This window comes from Pezoporus flaviventris, unplaced genomic scaffold (assembly GCF_033815535.1).
Source record: "Pezoporus flaviventris isolate CSIRO_AGI_PZ_B2104156 unplaced genomic scaffold, CSIRO_AGI_Pfla_v1 ptg000129l, whole genome shotgun sequence".
Classification (NCBI taxonomy): Eukaryota; Metazoa; Chordata; class Aves; order Psittaciformes; family Psittacidae; genus Pezoporus; species Pezoporus flaviventris.
The window spans coordinates 848,146-866,552 of record NW_026892677.1 but is presented as its reverse complement, the minus strand read 5'-3'; the positions used below and the strand labels follow the sequence as shown (position 1 = coordinate 866,552).

The 18,407-nt window shown below is 54.4% G+C and overlaps 3 protein-coding genes across 6 annotated transcripts in view; 1 reads left to right on the top strand and 2 right to left on the bottom strand.

The window, feature by feature from the left end:
• Window positions 1-18,407, bottom strand: part of BNIP3 (BCL2 interacting protein 3) — a 235,040-nt gene that overhangs the window by 94,760 nt on the left and 121,873 nt on the right. The window lies entirely within an intron of this gene.
• DPYSL4 (dihydropyrimidinase like 4) lies at window positions 129-12,527 on the top strand. Of its 2 annotated transcripts, none has more exons than XM_061478682.1 (14): window positions 129-433; window positions 2,246-2,334; window positions 2,682-2,866; window positions 3,709-3,873; window positions 5,001-5,062; window positions 5,155-5,235; window positions 6,802-6,870; window positions 6,948-7,068; window positions 7,973-8,129; window positions 8,313-8,454; window positions 9,421-9,591; window positions 10,205-10,384; window positions 10,882-11,053; window positions 12,146-12,527. In XM_061478682.1, the coding sequence occupies exons 1-14, from the start codon at window positions 185-187 to the stop codon at window positions 12,235-12,237; spliced, it is 1,935 nt and encodes a 644-aa protein (XP_061334666.1). In that variant the 5' UTR covers window positions 129-184; the 3' UTR covers window positions 12,238-12,527. The 2 variants fall into 2 exon arrangements, with proteins under 2 accessions (XP_061334666.1, XP_061334667.1); XM_061478683.1 differs by lacking the exon at window positions 129-433 and adding an exon at window positions 783-875.
• Window positions 17,001-18,407, bottom strand: part of STK32C (serine/threonine kinase 32C) — an 80,101-nt gene continuing 78,694 nt past the window's right edge. For both annotated transcript variants that reach the window (XM_061478561.1, XM_061478562.1), the window contains one exon: window positions 17,001-18,206. The gene's annotated coding sequence lies outside the window, so the exon portion shown is untranslated. The remainder of the gene's footprint in view (window positions 18,207-18,407) is intronic.

Here is an 18,407-nt window from a genome sequence, read left to right as displayed (position 1 = left end):
CCCCCTACACGAGGACCCCCCCCCGTTGGCGCTGTCTCTGCCACCACGCGTGGATGGTCACGGCCGGGCGGGGCGGGGGCCGGCGCTCGGTCCCGGGCTGCTTTAAACGCTCTTTGCTCCCTCCGCAGGCTGCAGCAGCGGCACCGGCTCCATTCCCGTTACCGCTCCCGGGGCCGCCGCAGCCATGCCGGGGCGGGAGGCAGCGCTCCCCGCCTGCTTCGCGGGGCTGGGCACGGGCAGCCCGCGGCCGCGGCAGAAGCGCGGGGGGATGTTCTGCAGCGTGGAGGACGCCTTCGACAACAAGACCCTGGACTTCGCCTCGCTCGGTGCCTCCACACCCGGGACACACACGGCCAGGACCCGCCGCGACCCCGACCCCCACCCCGGTCCCGCCGCGCCGGCCCCGGCGGAGCTGCCCGCCCGCTGCCCGCAGGTAAGGGAAGGACGCGCCGGTCCCGGAGCCCCGCGGGGAGCAGCCGCCTTCGCCCCTTCTCCGCTCGCCGGGGCCGCCCTGTCCGAGACCCCGCCGGAGGGTGCGCGGCGGCCGCGTCCCGTCCAACCTCAGCCCGCGGGAGCCCCGCGCCCGGTGAACGGACGGTGCCGGGGAGCGGTTCCCTGCAGGGCAGGGTCCGGGGGCCCCCACTTCGCCGTCGGGGAGCACAACGTCCACCGGCCCCACGGGACCGGCTCCGCTCCGCCCCGCGCCCTTCCCCGACGGCGGCTTTGTCTGTGCGCCGGGAGCGCGGCCCCGGGACGGCGGCGGGGGGCGCGCACGCACGCGGGGCCGTGCACACACGCGTACACAAACACCCGCTCGCCCCGCACGCACCGGGAGGATGTCGCACCAGGGCAAGAAGAGCGTTCCCCGCGGCACGGTGAGGGGCTCCCTGGCGCGGGGTGCGGGCTGAGAGGGGGCGGGATCCCGGGGGCTGCGGGTCCCGGTGCCGCTCCGGTGGGTCCTGGGGCCCGAGTCGCTCCCGGCCGGAGGTTATGGAGCGGAGCGGTCGCCCCCGCCCGTGAGTCCGGGCACGCGGGGAGCTCTGCGGGGGTCGGGAGTCCCTCGGGCTCGTCCGCAGCCGGGGCAGCCCCGCGGGCTCCGCTCCCTTCACCGGCCGCGGCCCGGTCGGAGCTCGGCGGCTCCGGCGCTTTGTCCGCCGCTGGCGGGGCCGCCCCGCAGGGACAAAGGCACGCGCGACCCTCACCGTGGCTGCGGGGCTGCCCCGCCGCTTCCCTGCGTCCCGTTCGGGAGCTGGGGTGGGAAACGTGTTTCGGAGAGGCTGTTCTGCGGAGCGGGCCGGGGGGATCACACACGACATCTCCCTGCCTTGTCCCTTGCCTTGCTCCCTGCCCGGCCGCCGGTCGGCTCCGAGCCCGGTCCGTACGGACACCGCGCCCGCCCTGCCGCCGGTTCCGCTCAGCAGGAGCAGGGGAGAATCTCTGGCCAGCCCCGCTCGTGTTTATTCATTATTTCATCCTCCCGTTGTGCTGGCTCGGGGCTGAGTTCCCTGGAAACATCCCGCGGAAGCCACGAGCGCGTTAATGTGTGACTGCGCTAGACAGTGAGGGGGGAGGATGGAGAAGAGAATGAGGGTGAGGATGAGGATGGTGAAGGGGTGAGGATAAGGATGGGGATGAGAAGAGTGTGAAGATGAGGGGAGGGGGATGGGCCCCTCAAGGGGAGGGGCCATGGGGCTCTCCCACGGGGCAGCCGGCACTGAGGCTTCTGTGATTGATTTTACAGGACAAGGGGAAACAATAAAGGTGCAGTAAAGATGCCACGTGCTCCTGCATCCCTCCTGTCTCTGTGCTGGGGCCCTGCTCTTTGTGTCGCTTGTTGTAGCCTGGGCATAGTTTTTCAGCAGCACCAGTGAGCAGGAGATGAATCCTCATCCGTCAGGCTGCAGTTCCACATCTACATCACTGCCTGTGCACTCTGGTTAAGGATTCTGCAGATCTGACAACTGTACCAGAGGCTTTCTTTGAAGTAGGGAAGCCCTGGAGGCATTTTCTGCCTCTGAGGAGACTGTGAAAATTGATGGGTGCAAATAAACTACCAGGTTAATAAGATGCACTTGAAAGTCTGTAACTGGACAGGTTGAGGAGGTGCGTGCCTGATTGAGCTGAACCTCCAGCTTGTGTGACTGAAGGGCTAAATACTAAGTCTGAGGGTTAATGAAAGCTCAGAATGAGTAAAGTGGCATCTAAATAAAGTGACCTCTAAAAACTGTGGGTTTCTTCCCTTTAGAGTGACCAACTTCTGATCAAAGGAGGAAAAATTGTCAACGATGATCAGTCATTTTATGCCGACATCTATGTGGAAGATGGCTTAATAAAGTAAGTTAAAAATTCATATTGGGTAATGTAATTTCTAAGTATAGTGCAGTGCCAGGCTATCTGGGCGAGTTTCCTTTCTGTCCTTTGCCTCTTGGAAATATGTTCCCTTTTTGAAACACAAGGACAGCTTCCAATACATGGGGCTTGGAGCAAGCTGCTCTAGTGGAAGGGGTCCCTGCCCGTGGCAGGGGTTGGAGCTGGCGGAGCTTTAAGGTCCCTTCCAACACAAACCATTCGTGATTCAATGAATCAATGGTATGTGCTCACCAGCAGTGCGTGGAAGTTGGTTTTGAACCTTCATTTAAAAGTTGTTGCGAGTTAACAGGAGATTTTAATGCCATTTTCAGACAGATTGGGGAAAACCTGATGGTTCCTGGTGATGTGAAGACCATCGATGCCTATGGCCAGCTGGTGCTGCCGGGGGGGATAGACGTGCACACCCGGCTGCAGACACCCGTCATGGGGCTCACCCCTGCCGATGACTTCTACCAAGGGACACGAGCGGCCCTGGCAGGAGGCACCACGATGATCAGTAAGATGCAGCAGCATCCGAGCCAAGTAGAATGTGGTTTGGTGAAATACATTGGGCCTTTGTCCCTGTGGAGAGTATTTACCCTTATAGAAATGTTCATTTTTGGTGTAGAAATCAAAGTGCTGCAGAGCCAGTTAAAATGCCTTGAGTGTCTTTCAGCACCTCCTTCCATTGCTACATGGATACGTTAATCACAGACTCACAGGCTAGATTGGGTTGGAAGGGATATTAAAAAGCATCCAAGTCCAACTCCCTGCCACATACAGCTGCTCCTGTTTCAGCTCATAAGAGAATAAGATGGAAGAAAACCTTAAAGGCCCTTTAATACATTTTTAATAGCTTTAGAACTGTGTTTTTGTAAGTTTTTAATCTCTGTGAGCGTGGGTTCCATGTTTACGTTAATGTAAAATACTTCTGATTTCTGTTTTGCTATTGTTCTGGTCCCAAGGCCCACTCTAGTATGTAACTGTCTCAGCAAATCCTGATATAGCTCCATGCCCATCTCATGGCCAGTACTGCAGGGAGTAGGAGCAAAGACAAGAGAAAGGCAGTAACTGATGGGCTGTGGGTGACTGCCGATGTGCATTGGTGTGCAAGGCCGTGCTGTGGTCACTGGCTGCTCTCAGACGCTGTGCTGGGTGGGCGCTGCGAGCAACAGGCACAGTAATGCCCGTAACTCGGTGGTGGTTCGTTCCGCTTGTTTCACTTACCTGGGAAATGGATTGTCCTTCATCTTCAGCCAGTGCATCAGTGCACAGCGCCTCCTTTCCACGCACCCTGCACGAGGACGCCGGTGCTGCCGGTGCCCCCGGCCCCGCTAACGCTGTGCACTGTCTCCCCAGTTGACCACGTCTGCCCGGACGCCGGGACCAGCCTCGTGGCTGCCTATGAGCGGTGGCGCGGAAGCGCGGGGAGCCAGGCCTGCTGCGACTACTCCCTGCACATGGACATCCCGCGCTGGCACGAGAGCCTGCGCGAGGAGCTGGAGGCGCTCGTGAAGGACAAGGGTGAGTGAGGATCACGGAGCCCCACGCTGGGTTGGGTGGGAAGGGACCCTAAAGCTCACCCAGCTCCAAGCCCAGGGACACCTTCCACTAGAGCAGCTTGCTCCGAGCCCCATGTGTTTAAACAGAAATGTCCAAGGCAGGGCTTGTAGAGCAAACGTAAGCTGTAGGCTTTCCACAGAGATTTCCTCTGTAATTCCTGCACGCCCCAGTGTCTCTGCTGGACATGCCTTACTGGAAGGCAGGCCGTGGGGCAGGAAGTCCTGCATTTGGTTAATACTTCCTTGCTTAGACCTACATTTGCTCTCAGCTATGCCAGTGCAGAGCTAAATGACTTCAGTACCATTTGCAGTCATGCAAGCAAGGGCTTCATCGGTCAGTTAACATCATAGAGATCCACAGTGAATTTCCCATTAAAAGGAGTGGCTGGAGTCACGGAGCTATTCCAGGTATATGCCAGGTATTTTTCATGTGTACATTCACATGAAATACAGCTTATTTGTAATCTGACTGTCATTTGGGATTAGTTGTTGCCTCTCTCCATATAAAGTACAGTAGCAGCTCTGTAGCTTTGTCTCAGTGCTTCCTGGATCATCCTTTATGTTTGGAATGACAGAATCAGGATTGCCAGGCCGTATGCAAAGTGCTGCCCAGCTGTTTCTGTAGCTAAATAGAAGGGCGCTAAATGTCAGTGCTCTGATGTTAGAGTCTCATGCTGCAATTTAGCTTTAGCACTAATGCACTGATTCAAAGGCAGTTACTGGAAAGAGGCTGAGGGTAAACCACAAACTGAAGCCACCACGTTGTGACTGGGAGCAGTGCATTTGGTTCTGTGCATTCAGAGCGGCTCAAGGAAGGCACCTAGAACCAGAAATGGGCTGGGGGCTTCTGGTTGTTGGTTCAGGTGCATCCAGAGGTTGGGGTGTGTTGTCTGTTGTGGTCTCCAGGCTCTGGGGCTCAGTTCTTGGGGGGACATTTCCCATTCCAGCCCTTATCTGTGCTTTGCTTTGGGTCTAACCCGAGCCAGCACGAGCCCCCGGTTTGAACTTGGCCACTATCGGGTTGCTGGGTTCTCAGCTGGGACGATAAATACAATAATAACACAAGAAATGTCCTTTTCCTCTCTGCAGGTGTGAACTCCTTCCTGGTGTTTATGGCCTACAAAGACAAACTTCAGTGCACCGATGCCCAGGTAACGCAGCCAGCACCTGGTGGCCGTCCCCCCTCACCCCAGAGCATAAGCAGTGATTGGGCTGCCGTCGGGTAACCTCTGTCTCTTGGCAGATGTATGAAATATTCTGCATTATCCGGGACCTGGGGGCCATTGCCCAAGTGCACGCTGAAAACGGAGACATCATCGATGAGGTACAGGCTTCCGACTGCTTTACGTGAAAGGAGTATTTGATCTAAGGCAGCGTGCTGATGTGAGCAGATGGGCTGTGGTGCCTGGGGGAAGTGGAGCAGCGCTGCCTTGCTTTTAGCCTTCAGTTGGTGCAGTTAATTCCATAGGGATCACTCCAGGTGAGGGGAGCAGCAGCCTGCTGTGACCCCGGGATGTCACCCGTGGTGGCAGGATCAGGGCTCCTGCTAAAACCAGCAGCATCTTCCCTGTTCCTCACACCCGCTTGGGTTTAATCACAGAAATCCTTACAAGGGCTGTTCAGTGGTTCCAAGAAGTGTGTTTGGGGGCTTCTTAAAGGATGACTGACTGCGTGAGTGATACTTAGCACAACGTCTGTCTTGGTTAGAAGAGCTGAGTACTTGAGAGAATGAGGAGGTTTGGACCTTTTGCAGTAATGTGCATTGCATGTGGCAATACTTATCTCCACAAATGGCACTCAGGAACTTCCTTGGTGTTGGGGCTTTGTCCATATTCATTCTTCTTCCTTTTCACCTTTAGAAAAGAAAATTGAATGACACAAGGAAGAATCAGAGCTTTTTGCTTTTGGTCATGCAAACATTCACTCTGGTGTGGGAGGAGAGTTTAAAATGGAAGCAGAATCCCAATCCTTCAAATGGGCTTATTGGAACTAACAGGATAGAGGCTAATTCCCACCTCCCTGGGATTTTATCTGAGAAACCTTTTCAGCTGGCTATGAAGCATAATGTGATCCCAGGCAGTTCAATTGTCAGTGTGATAATGCTTGAGCCCTGGGGACAAGCTCGGAGGATATTCCATGGTTCTGTGGTATGATATCTGCAACAGGAATACAGAGAACTAAACATCCTCTGAGGGCAGGGTCCTTGAAAGCCTTCAAGATCTGGTCCATAGTGTTGAGTAACATCCGTGCATCTAATGCTGGCTGAGTGGGAGCACTGCATGACACAGGACATGACGGAAAGGAATAGGGAAGAGGAGTGTGATGGACATCTGCTTTCAAACACCACGTGGATGACGTGGGTGCAGCCTGGAGTTCCTTGCAGGGTCTGTCACCAGGATGGGAGCGTGTGTGGCCATGGCTGCCTGAGGAACCGGCGAGGCTCTGGATGGGTGGCACTCGCTGTGCCTCGCTGATGGTCTCACGTACCTGGCACCCATCCCTGCTTCCTCCCTGGGCTCCTCCAACCAGCCTCAGGTCCAGGGAAACACCCGTTCCTTCCCTGTAGCCATGCATCCCGCCTGGTACAGCCTCAGAGGAAGCAGCACGGGGTTTACAGTCCTCTTCCTCCAGAGCTGTAGCTGGGTTTGTGCAGCGGGGAAGGTCCGAAGGCGCTGTTGGAGCACAGCGGTTCCCAGCACAGAAACGCTCCCGCAGCACAAGGTGGTCCCATAGCAAGCAGCTGCAGCGGTTTGTGCAGTGCCACAGGTACAAATGGTACCAGCCCCTCTAGTCATGATTCCCGTCACCCTTCAGGTGCTCTCTGCCCCGCACTGCTTCGGCCGGGCTGTTCCTGTCCCTGACTGCTCTCCCGTTCACCTTCCTCCACCAGGAGCAGAAGAGGCTGCTGGAACTCGGGATCACCGGGCCGGAAGGGCACGTCCTCAGCCGCCCCGAGGAGGTAACGTCCCAGCCCTGCCCCAGGGTTTGGCTGTACCAGAGCTGCCCCAAAACCGTCCCTGGGCTCTGTGTCTGCAGGTGGAAGCGGAGGCAGTGTACCGGGCCATTACCATCGCGAAACAGGCCAACTGCCCCTTGTACGTCACCAAAGTCATGAGCAAAGGGGCAGCGGACGTCTTGGCTCAAGCAAAGAGGAAAGGTAAAGCGCTGTTTCATAGCAGGGGGCTGGAACTGGATGATCTTTGAGCTCCCTTCCAACCCAAGCACTCTGTGAGTGTGTCTGCACACTAATTGGGCCTCTTTAAATATGTCCAGGAATATCCTTCTGGCTGCAAGGTTTGAGAGGTCGTTATCACCCAAGCTCGCTCATGTTTTAAGGGCGCTAGAAGTTGGTGTTGGTTTTCCCTTAGAGCGTGCCAGAGCTAATTGCTCTGGGCTGCAAAGATGTGAGGAGAGGTGCTGGAAGCTTTGACACCAGGATCTCAACAGGCGCAGCTGAAAAAGGGAAATAATTCCCTTACATTCATTTGTCATGAATTGAATGAAAAATGCATCTGGAGCAAGCTCCAAATTCAAGCTGGGGGTGGAGTGGGAAGAGCGGGAAGCAATCCTGCAGGGAGCAAGGAGGAAGGCAGTGCCCAGGGACAGGAGGGGGAGCACAGCCATCCCTACCCACAGGGATGCTGCTTTGATTTAAAGGAGGCTCAATGCTTTGTAGGCTTCGATGTATGCTTGGTCTAAGGAGCAAACATTCGGATTCAAAACATGTTTTGACAGCGTGTCCCAGTTAGCTGAGATAATCTAGAGGATTAAGGTGAATTTAAAAAGCTGCAGCGCTGGGAACACTGACGATCAGTGAAATGTCTTGTGTTGTTAACCCAGTATTTGTCTGTGCTGTGTGCAGAGAGGCTGCAGGGCACGATGTGCCTTCCCTGGGGACATTCAAGGTCAGACTGGATGGGGCTCTGGGCAGTCTGCTCTAGTGGGAAGTGTCCCTGCCCATGGCAGGGAGTCAGAACTGGATGAGCTTTAAGGTCCCTTCAACACAAGTCTGGGATTCTATGGCACACAGCGTGTGTGCATCATAAACTGCTGCTCCACAGGCACGGTTGTCTATGGAGAGCCCATCACCGCCAGCCTGGGCACCGACGGCTCACACTACTGGAGTAAAAACTGGGCCAAAGCTGCAGCCTTTGTCACGTCTCCCCCCATCAGCCCTGACCCCACCACACCGGAGCATCTCTCCTCACTCCTGTCCTGGTGAGTTCCCTGTCGGTGAGGATGCCTGAGGATGTGTGCAGGGTTCAAGGCTGGGCTGGACGGGGCTTGGAGCAAGCTGCCCTAGTGGGAGGTGTCCCTGCCTGGCAGGGGCTGGAGTGGATGCTGGCAGGGGTTAGTGGTTTGGGGCACCTCCTCTGACCTCCTCCACTGCGCTTTGCCTAGCGGGGACCTGCAGGTTGCCGGCAGCGCTCACTGCACCTTCAGCACCGCACAGAAGGCTGTGGGGAAAGACAACTTCACCCTCATCCCCGAGGGCACCAACGGCGTCGAGGAGCGGATGTCCATCATCTGGGAGAAGTGCGTGGTAGGTACTGACCCAAGGCTGGCTCCCGGAGGCTGTGGATGGAGGCACACGTGAGCCGTGCTGTGCCAGGTGATGCTGTGTCCTCATTAAATCAAAGCAGCCAGGAGGTGTGACAGTGTCTAGACTGGCACTGCAGAGCAGCTCGCTAATGAGAGAAGATGTGACACTCGAACGCCTTCACGGTGTCTTCAAAGGCTTTGGTGCGGGATCTCCCCCCCGCTCTCACTCGCAGTCACAGGGGAAGGTCTCTCCAGCACATTCTCCTAGGGGCAGGATGCAACGTTCCTCTGCCCGGTGCTTGCAGGAGGCCTGGGGAGGAGGATGGGGATGCGATGTCTCTCCCTTGGTGGCCATGGCCCCCCTGGTGGGAACAGGCTCTGGTGGCACCTCCCTGTCTGCTGGGCAATGGAGCAGATCTGTGGTACCTCAGTGTCTGGCTGCTGGGATCAGGTCCTGTGTCCCTGTGCACTGGTGCCCCTGCCCTCCCGAGAAGCGTCACCAGGAGGCTCTGGCTGTATGCGTGCAGGAATTCCAGGAGCTTTGGAACCAGTCCACCCCAGACCCTCCATCTTAGGTAGGCTTTGCTCAAAGACAAACAGAATTTATCTTAGGATAATAAATAAAGAGGATAAATAGCACTGTTCAGGTTCACTTTCAGTCTTTCTTCACTGACATATCCTTAACCATCTCTAGTGAATGTGAGATCCCTGTACAGGGAGCTGGAGCCTACCAGGAAGGTCTTGTTTTTCAGAGTCCATGGAAAATAAACCCCATCTATGCAATGATTTAGCCCCCAGGGACAAGGCTCAGCCCTTTCCCTTGTGATTGCAGCCCTGTCGCAGTGAGGATCCTCGCACCTCATGGACGTGCAGTTGGATCCTGCGATCCCATCTCCTGGAGCCTCATTCCTCATAGCGGGAGAGCGCAGGTCCGGGCACAGTGATGGTTCCTCCCTTCTCCTCCCAGGTCTCGGGGAAGATGGACGAGAACGGTTTTGTAGCGGTGACCAGTACCAATGCTGCCAAGATCTTCAACTGCTACCCCAGGAAGGGGCGCATCGCCCTGGGCGCTGACGCGGACTTGGTGCTGTGGAACCCCAAGGCCACGAGGATCATCTCGGCAAAAACCCACAATCTGGTGACACGTTTTAAACACCACTTCCTGAGCTGGTTTCAGAGGCAGGATTGAGCAGTACAGCAGTGTATTGCTTCAGGTCGGGGATCATAGAGTCATGGAACGGTTTGGGTTGGAAGGTTCCAACTATAAGGGGTTTACCCTGTACAGTACCCAAAGGGTATTTCAATTTGCTTGTATTTGTAAAAGTAAATGCAAGGCTCTTCACGCCTTAAACAGCTCCTCACTTGCTGAATGGTCCCTGACTGCTTCCCTGTGAGGGTGCTGAGGTGCTGGCACAGGGTGCCCAGAGAAGCTGTGGCTGCCCCATCCCTGGCAGTGTTCAAGGCCAGGTTGGACACAGGGGCTTGGAGCAAGCTGCTCTAGTGGAAGGGGTCCCTGCCCGTGGAAGGGGTCCCTGCCCGTGGCAGGGGTTGGAGCTGGAGGAGCTTTAAGGTCCCTTCCAACCCAAACCAGGCTGGGGTTCTGTGATCATTTGAAGTACGAAGGGTTAGTTAAGTGCAACTGATTGTGCATGAGGAGCAATGTACAAAAATTGGGGGTATAACTGGTCAGACTGACACCTTCTCTTCTTAAATCCTAACGCCATGGAATATCTTGGTTTGCTTTTTTCCAGAACGTGGAGTACAACATATTTGAAGGCACAGAGTGCCATGGGGCTCCTACCGTGGTCATAAGTCAGGGCAGAGTTGTTCTTGAAGATGGAAACCTGTGTGTCACCCAGGGCTCAGGTCGCTTCATTCCCAGAAAGACCTTCCCTGATTTTGTGTATAAAAGGATAAAGGCAAGGAACAGGGTAAGGAGGATTTTACTTGCCATGATCCCGTACTTCTGTTGCAGTCTCTCTGCATTACTGAATTGCAGTCGCTCTTGTGGCGATGTTGTGTCTGCTGATGGAATAGGCAGCAGAAACAAGAGTGTTATTAATGGGTTTCTTTCTAGGCCTTGGAAGTCTGTGATGTGTCATGTAACCGCCTTGGTGTGCGGCTTGGCACGTTAATCAGTGACACCGATGTGAATGTGATAGCTGGTATTGCCAGTATTGCCCTGGCTGGGGCACGTGTCTGTGGGAAGGCAGGAACCCCCAGGGACCTCTTGGAAACCCTTTCCCCAGGGGGACAGGACCTCTGCCAGCATCCTCCTGTTGGCTTTGATGGTGGGAGCGCTGCCTGGGCTTCCCAAAGCCCCTCAGTAAGGGGTTAAGCACAGAGGGAAGGACACGAGGCCGTTGTCCGTGAGTTAGGGCTGGTTCTTGTTCCGCACCAGCCTTACCCCCCGCTACCCCTCTCGCAGCTGGCTGAGATCCACGGCGTCCCGCGCGGGCTCTATGATGGGCCGGTCCATGAGGTCCTCACCAGCACCAGAGCCGTGGCCCCCCCGTCCGCAGCCAGGATCACACCATGTGCGGGCAAAGCCCCAGCCCCCGCCGTGCGCAACCTGCACCAGTCGGGGTTCAGCCTCTCAGGTAGGGCGGGCACCCCCGGAGCCGGGGCTGGTTTGTGTGGGGGCACTCATCCGGGCTTGTGTGCGCAGCAGGGCAGGGCTGAGGAGCGGAAACTGCAGTTCTGCTCAGTACAAAGCAGTTCTTGCTGTTGCAGCAGCCCGGAGGCTAGATGCAGCACAGGAACCCTTGTTGTGCATGGGCAGTGCACTGATGAATGTCTGTCATGAAGCCTGGTGAGGGGCTGTGGGGTGGTTGTGAGTACAGGGGCCATGGAGGGGGGAGGCTGCAGTGGTGGGGAGCAGGAAGATGAGGTGAAGGTGAGGGTCTCACCAGTGTCCTGCCTGGCTCAATGGAGATGCTGCTGTGGGGCTATTGCAGGCATCAGGACTTCAGCCCTGGCTGCATCCCCTGTGAGTCAGGGGTTAGAAGTGGTTGGGGTTGTAGCCAAAAAACTCCATTTACAGAAAGCAGAATTTAATTCCTTTGGATTTTCTGCGTAAGCAGGCAGCGATTCATGGAACCATGGAATGGTTTGGGCTGGAAGGGACCTCAGAGCTCCTCCAGCTCCAACCCCTGCCACGGGCAGGGACCCCTTCCACTAGAGCAGCTTGCTCCAAGCCCCTGTGTCCAACCTGGCCTTGAACACTGCCAGGGATGGGGCAGCCACAGCTTCTCTGGGCACCCTGTGCCAGCGCCTCAGCACCCTCACAGGGAAGAGCTTCTGCCTAATATTGAGCTCCATTCAGCTCAGCACCCTGCAGAAATCTGCCCGGCACCCTTAGAGACCTTGGCAACCAGTGCTTTGCCCCAAAATGACTTTATTAATGTTTTCTTAGCTGGTTGAAATCAGACGGATCACGTACTGTTTAATGAATGTACAAGGTCCCCCATTTTGTTATATAGAATCTGTTTATACAGGAAAGCATTTACAATGTTTTCCAGAGAGAAGCAGTGAAAGATGTTCAGGCAAATACTGACATTCCACGCTGTGCTATGGTAATGCAGTGTCCACAGGGAGGTGCAGTGGAGGGATGGGTATTTCCCCCAGGGAAACGTGTTACGGTTGTGCCTTCCAAGCGGTGCCCCTCCTGCCCACGCTCTCCTGTCCCGCAGGGTCGCAGGCAGACGACCACATCGCGCGCCGCACGGCTCAGAAGATCATGGCCCCGCCGGGGGGACGCTCCAACATCACCTCCCTGTCCTGATGGGGGCTGGGGCCGCGCTCTCCCCCCCGTGCCACCGCGCCGGCCGCTGCCGGGGTGTCCCCGTGTCCCGCTGGGCAGGGGCGGTGGGACCTTGGAGCTGGGGGGGACAAGTGAGCGTCCGTCAGCTGCCCCAGCCCTCCCTGTAGGTAGAACCTAACCTAGAGTAACCCCGAGAGGTAGCGCTCCCATCCCGAGCCCTCCCGCCTGTTTCTTCTCTAGCTCCTCGGAAAGCCTTTCCCTGTGCATGCAGGCGCCTACGTGTGCCCTTGGCAGCGTGCTCAGTGTGTTGCCTTGGGGCCATCCCAGCCTGGATTTGGTGGAAGGGACCTCAAAGCTCCTCCAGCTCCAACCCTGCCACGGGCAGGGACCCCTTCCACTGGAGCAGCTTGCTCCAAGCCCTGTGTCCAACCTGCCCTTGAGCACTGCCAGGGCTGCACTGAAGGTGCGTTCTGGCTGGAACAGGCTCCTTTTCTAGTAGCAGCAACTGCCCTTTGTAGTCAAAGGACTTTTAACCAATAAGCACTTCTGACTCTATGGATTTAATATGTACATGGAGTGCCCATGTCCAGCATGGCTGTGTGTGATGGCCCCATGTCCATCGGTGCTGCGTTGTCACAGTACTGGCATGGTGGGTGCGGTGGGTGCTGGGTCCTGCACCGTGGCCGATGTGCTGCTGAGCTGCAGCCTTGCTGTTAGGCTCATTTTTTAAAGACTATTTATACTGTTTTTCAAGCACCATGTCCTAGCACCAGTAACCAGCTCAGCCGAAGGCCAGCTACACAGGACAGACTCTATTATAAAGGTTATTGTAGCCTGTTGATTATATTTAAAGTATATGCAGTTAGGGTGAACCTCTCCACACAGCTATGCATGTACCTCTGACGAACGGCTCGCCTTTCGTTCTGCTCCTTGCCTTGAATAAAGTTTGTCGGAAACCATGAAATGGTGGAAGTGGCTGATCCACCTGAGTTTTGTGTTTCCTTCCTTTGGGGTTTTTACACAGGAGGGTTTGTGAAACCAAAACCCGTGAGTTCATGCCTCGTAGGTTTCTGTACTCCCCTTTGCCAATGGAAAGAGCTTTGTCATTAGCTATGTGGGAATACCGCAGAATCCCCGCCTTTTGCTGAGACCCAGCACGCTTGCAGGGGGCTGCTCCATCGGATTTGGTGTCACACAACAGCCTTTGGGTTGCCAATAAAGCTGAAATGCCACTAGGGTGGATGCTTTTCCCCACCAGGTCAGTGCCAGCACCGATGCCTGCGGGACGTGGATGCAGTAAGAGATGCTGTAACGTGCCTGTGGGATGTAGATTTCCCTCCGGCAGTGTTGTGCTTTGGTTTCCAGCTCGCTCTGAAAGCAGGGAACAAGAAAGGGAACGAAGGAGTTGTGGAAACGTGAGCAAGCATCTGCTGCAAAGGTGGAAGCTGAAATCGCACCGTTTGGCAGCTCTGGGTACACTGCCCCACAAGGTAAATACAAATAAATGCACCTGAGCTCACACATTTAAACCAGGAGGGGATGTTATTTTGCTGGTTTCTTTGATTATCTGATCTGACCTACGTGTCATTGTTTAACGCAATGACCTGCAGTGATTTCTGCATCAGCTGTCGGAATGCATTTGTTCATGTATTTTATATGTCATTTTAAACAAGTTATTTAATGTCAGTTGTTGGATTTCTGGGTTTTCCTGCAACGGCACCAAGACTATCGAACACTTGTTTATTTTCTTTCTAAACAGAGTTTTTAAAGTGGAAACTACACAGGGAAAGATTAAAGTTCCAGTTTGCTGGCAGTGACCTCTCTCAACCTCCCAGGCATCCATTGGGTGACAGGGATACCCCAGCAATCCCAGCTTGGGAGCACTTAGCAAGGGAATTGTACAAACTTTGTCCTGGAAACACTCCTCTTCCAACAGTCGGTTCCTCAGTAGAAGGTACCCGGGGCGGCTGGGTAACTTCAACCCCTGTAATTTAAGGGCTGTGTGTGGGGATCTGTCCTCACCCTGTCACCTCCTCCTGTGCAAGGGGTGAGTGCTGCTGCTCGCTGTGTGCTCCACGTGCCCTTGGGGACACCGAGGGGTCACACCAGAGGCACCAGATCCCACTGGGCACGGCCAGGGCACGGGGCTGCCAACCACCAGCAAAGGGCTCTGCAGAGAGAGACAAGTGAAGGCTCAGATAGGGGGTTGTCTCATTCCTTCACCACTTCTTTTGAAGTCAGGAAGAGCCTTTGGAGATGTAGAGCATCATTGAGCTGCTTTTCGCCCCCCAGGTAAAGCAAGCCAGCACATTGCACCAACAGCCTCAATAAATAATTCCAAGTACTGACAAGGGATGAAAGAGGAAAACCAGAGACCTCCCCAAGCTCCCCGGGGCTGTTTTTATCTCATTTAAGATGCAAACCTCAGGGCTGGGCAGTGAAATACTAAAAGGCAGTGAGCTGCAGCTGTGAGTGCTCAGCAGGGTCAGGGTCACTCACTGACACCAGAAAGTGGGACACTGTAAAATGCCTGGGTTCAGTGTTCCCCCTTTTAATGCCTGTTTTGCAGTTTCTAAGGTGGCTCATCGATCCACAGAACCATAGAATCCCAGCCTGGTTGGGGTGGGAAAGGACCTTAAAGCTCCTCCAGCTCCAACCCCTGCCACGGGCAGGGACCCCTTCCACTAGAGCAGCTTGCTCCAAGCCCCTGTGTCCAACCTGCCCTTGGAGGTAATTAAAGCATTCACTTCTTGTAAGATTCAACGTTTTTCTTCTACAGCTCAATGACCCAGAAGTGACAACAAGGACCTGGCAATGTTAAAAACACATTTATTACTCCACATACGCAATGGCTCCTTGCAGTACCTGCAGAAACACAAACCTGTCATAACTCAACTATTCTGTGACATGGTAAAACCCTCATGCAATAGAAGTACAGAAATGTATTAACATAAAATACACAGATCTCCTTTACATAGATTTCCACTGAAATAATTAAAACCAAACCCTACCAAGGCATCAGGATTTCAGCACTGTCCAGTGTCAGGTTCATATTATTGGCCTTTTTGCTATGGTTTTATTACTCTGATTCTCTTTTTGGCAAGGCAGAGTAAGAAAGACTTGGCAACAGAAGAAATGTCAGGACGTGATCTGGCATTTGTTTTCTACGCAAAATTCCCAGTGGAGTCTGTGGAATTCGATGGACACACTGAAAAATCTGCAACTTTGCAAAACTTCGGAATACAACAGAGAGAAATGAACAATCTTATGGCAAGGAATTGAAGGAGGATAATTTATAGGTGACGTCGACTTCTCACAGCGGATAATGGCACACCCTGTATAAATCTGTCATACAAAAAATACTTGTATTTAAATATCTACATACAGAGAATTATCGTGTTCTGGTTGTAGTGGAGGTGTAAACCAGAGCTGCTACCGACTCCTCCAAGCTCTGCGCAATGGGGTTTGGTACCAGGAGGGTTTCAAGACTTCACTGCGAGTTCTGCTCACACCTGGAGCTGCACGGGACAGCAGGTCACCGCCAGCACAGCGCAGGGGGGAAGAGGCTCCTGTCCCACACACAACGTGGATGGGCTTTGCTTCCCACGGGACAGCCCCAGAAGGAGCTGTGGGATGTGCGGTGCTGACCTCGAGCAGCATGGGCTGGTGACTGGGACACAACAGAACAGGCACCCAGAGGCACAGTGGGGATGGAGGACACCCACCAGGAGGTTCTGACAAGGAAGCAAACGTGAAGCTGTTCCCATCGTTTTTCCATTTTTCAACTCCTCTTTGCTTCTTTTTTCTTCTCCAGGGGCTTGGCATGAGCAGGCATCAGTAAAGCCTGAGCCCGATGGGCACTTCTGGAGTTACACCCATGCACTACCGAAGATCGAAAGTGAGTACTGCAGTTGTATTATACTCCTGGTGTCCTTACTCCTCGGTGCAATGATCCCAAGGTCTGTGTCCTCTCACTTTTCTCTGTGGTTAAGGTTTAGAAGTAGCCTGAGGCAGAAGCAGTGTCCTGGGAGATGCGCTGCTGGATTTCAGTGGCACTTCCGGGATTAATTCCCCTGGGAAGGAGCAACCTGGTGTCTCCCCAGCAGCTCTCCCTGCATCTGCCAAGTGCTGCTGAGGATATTCTGCATGATTTAGCTAAAAGGGAACAGAAATGACTGACATGGAGAGGGTTTGGGGTGAGGAACAGCCATTAAGGAAGGGAGCCAGCTCCTCCCTACATGTATCAGCCTCAACCTCAAGGGTCACTTGTCCTAAAGGGATGAAAACACATCATTAGCCGTGTCCTACCAAACTGGCTTGGTACATCTCTTCTGGCCTGAGAGCTTCTGGCTGAACAGGATCTGTGTGCACCTCTCGTATACATGGTGGTTTGCTCAAAACCCAAGTTATGCTCCTTGTCGTACCGATACGCCATACTTCTGCCGTTATTTACAGGTATGATATATAGTGCAATGGAGTGTGCTGGCAAACCTTATCCATAGTGACGGAGCAAATCACCTCTCATTTATAATTCCTGAAGAAATACATGCTTTGACCCTCATTCTGCTCCTTGTGGCCCAGCTGCCACGGGCAGGGACCCCTTCCACTAGAGCACCTTGCTCCAAGCCCCTGTGTCCAACCTGCCCTTGAGCACTGCCAGGGATGGGGCAGCCACAGCTTCTCTGGGCACCCTGTGCCAGCGCCTCAGCACCCTCACAGGGAAGAGCTTCTGCCTAAGAGCTCATCTCAGTCTCCCCTCGGGCAGGTTAAAGCCATTCCCCTTGGCCCTTGTCCAAAGCCTCTTTTCACAAGGAAGCAGGGGAGCGAGGACCAGGCTGTCCCCCCAGGAGCAGGGGCTGCTCACCAGCAGCACACAGCCCATCCACAGGCACACACAGGTGCTCTGATGTGCAGAAGCAGGTAATTGGGTGATGAGGGTAATGGAGTTACCCAGTAATCAGACTGGAAATGACTCAGGGCAGGGAGGGCAGGTCCCCCAGCACAGCCCGGATCAGGGGACGGTGTTCATCTGAGAGCTGTTCCCTGCAGCCTGTCATTAACACAGCTCCTCAAAAGGCATGAGGTGTCCCTGTGCAAGGGCCCACAGCAGCGCTGGGACCCCACAGGGTGACCCTGGTCCCTATCCAGGCCGAAGGTCGGGATGCTCATCACATCCAACAGCATCCTCCTGGCTCTGTCCCGAACATAACTGTGCAATGGGCGGCAGAGCTTTGGCTTCCCTCCTGGGAGCCATGCTTGCACACCCAGCACCTCCTGGACAGACTCCTGTGGGAATCTGGTTCTGCAGGATTTGAGCCATGCACTAATTTCCACATAAAACTGTGGAAAAGGAATGCATCGTGTCATGTTTCATATAAACTGTCTTGTACCAGCTTCCCTTTTTTATTCACAGAAACAAAAAACACATCAAAAATTGTCCTGAAAGCGTCTGCATCTGTTAAAAACATCTTGTACCCATTTCTGCACCAGGAACAGGCAGTGAGGATGCAAAGCTGCACCCTGCTAACCTGGCAGCACAGGGGTGTTGGCAGTGTGACAGTGAGCGCAGCCGTGTTGCAACCCTGAGTATCACCAAGGTGCAGCGGAACCCACCGCTCGTCTTCAGCAGCAGCAACCAAAAGCCACTCTACAGATTAAGCAACTAGTGAAGGCTTCTGAAACAAGAAGAAAGCCAACAGCCACAGCCAGAGCAAGGCAAGAGCTCCTGTCTCATTAAGAAGCTAAAACAGGAATTGGTAAGTTATATACAGTACTTGTAGTTTACACTGGAAAGAAAGTGAATCGAAGGGTGAAATAAGATCTTCCCATCATTCATAACCGAGCAGCATTGCAAGGCCAGCACTTTGCTCCAATAAAACCTGAGCCTGTGGTAAACGGCATCCTCCAAGCGAGGTCTGTTCCCACAGCTCCTCACCACTCACAGCAGGCACGTGAAGAAATCAAACATTCAGGTACATCCTGCACCTCACCTGCGCATTACATCCTGCACCTTCACCTGTGCATTACGTCCTGCACCTCACCTGCGCATTACATCCTGCACCTCACCTGTGCATTACATCCTGCACCTTCACCTGTGCATTACGTCCTGCACCTCACCTGCGCATTACATCCTGCACCTCACCTGCACGTTACATCCTGCTCCTCACCTGTGCATTACATCCTGCTCCTCA

Bases quoted from the DNA above. Each gene is read 5' to 3' on its own strand.
- DPYSL4 (XM_061478682.1), top strand. From the start codon at position 185: ATGCCGGGGCGGGAGGCAGCGCTCCCCGCCTGCTTCGCGGGGCTGGGC. The intron at 5,063-5,154 runs GTAACGCAGCCA...GTCTCTTGGCAG, and splicing joins TTCAGTGCACCGATGCCCAG to ATGTATGAAATATTCTGCAT. The intron at 7,069-7,972 runs GTAAAGCGCTGT...GCTGCTCCACAG, and splicing joins GGCTCAAGCAAAGAGGAAAG to GCACGGTTGTCTATGGAGAG.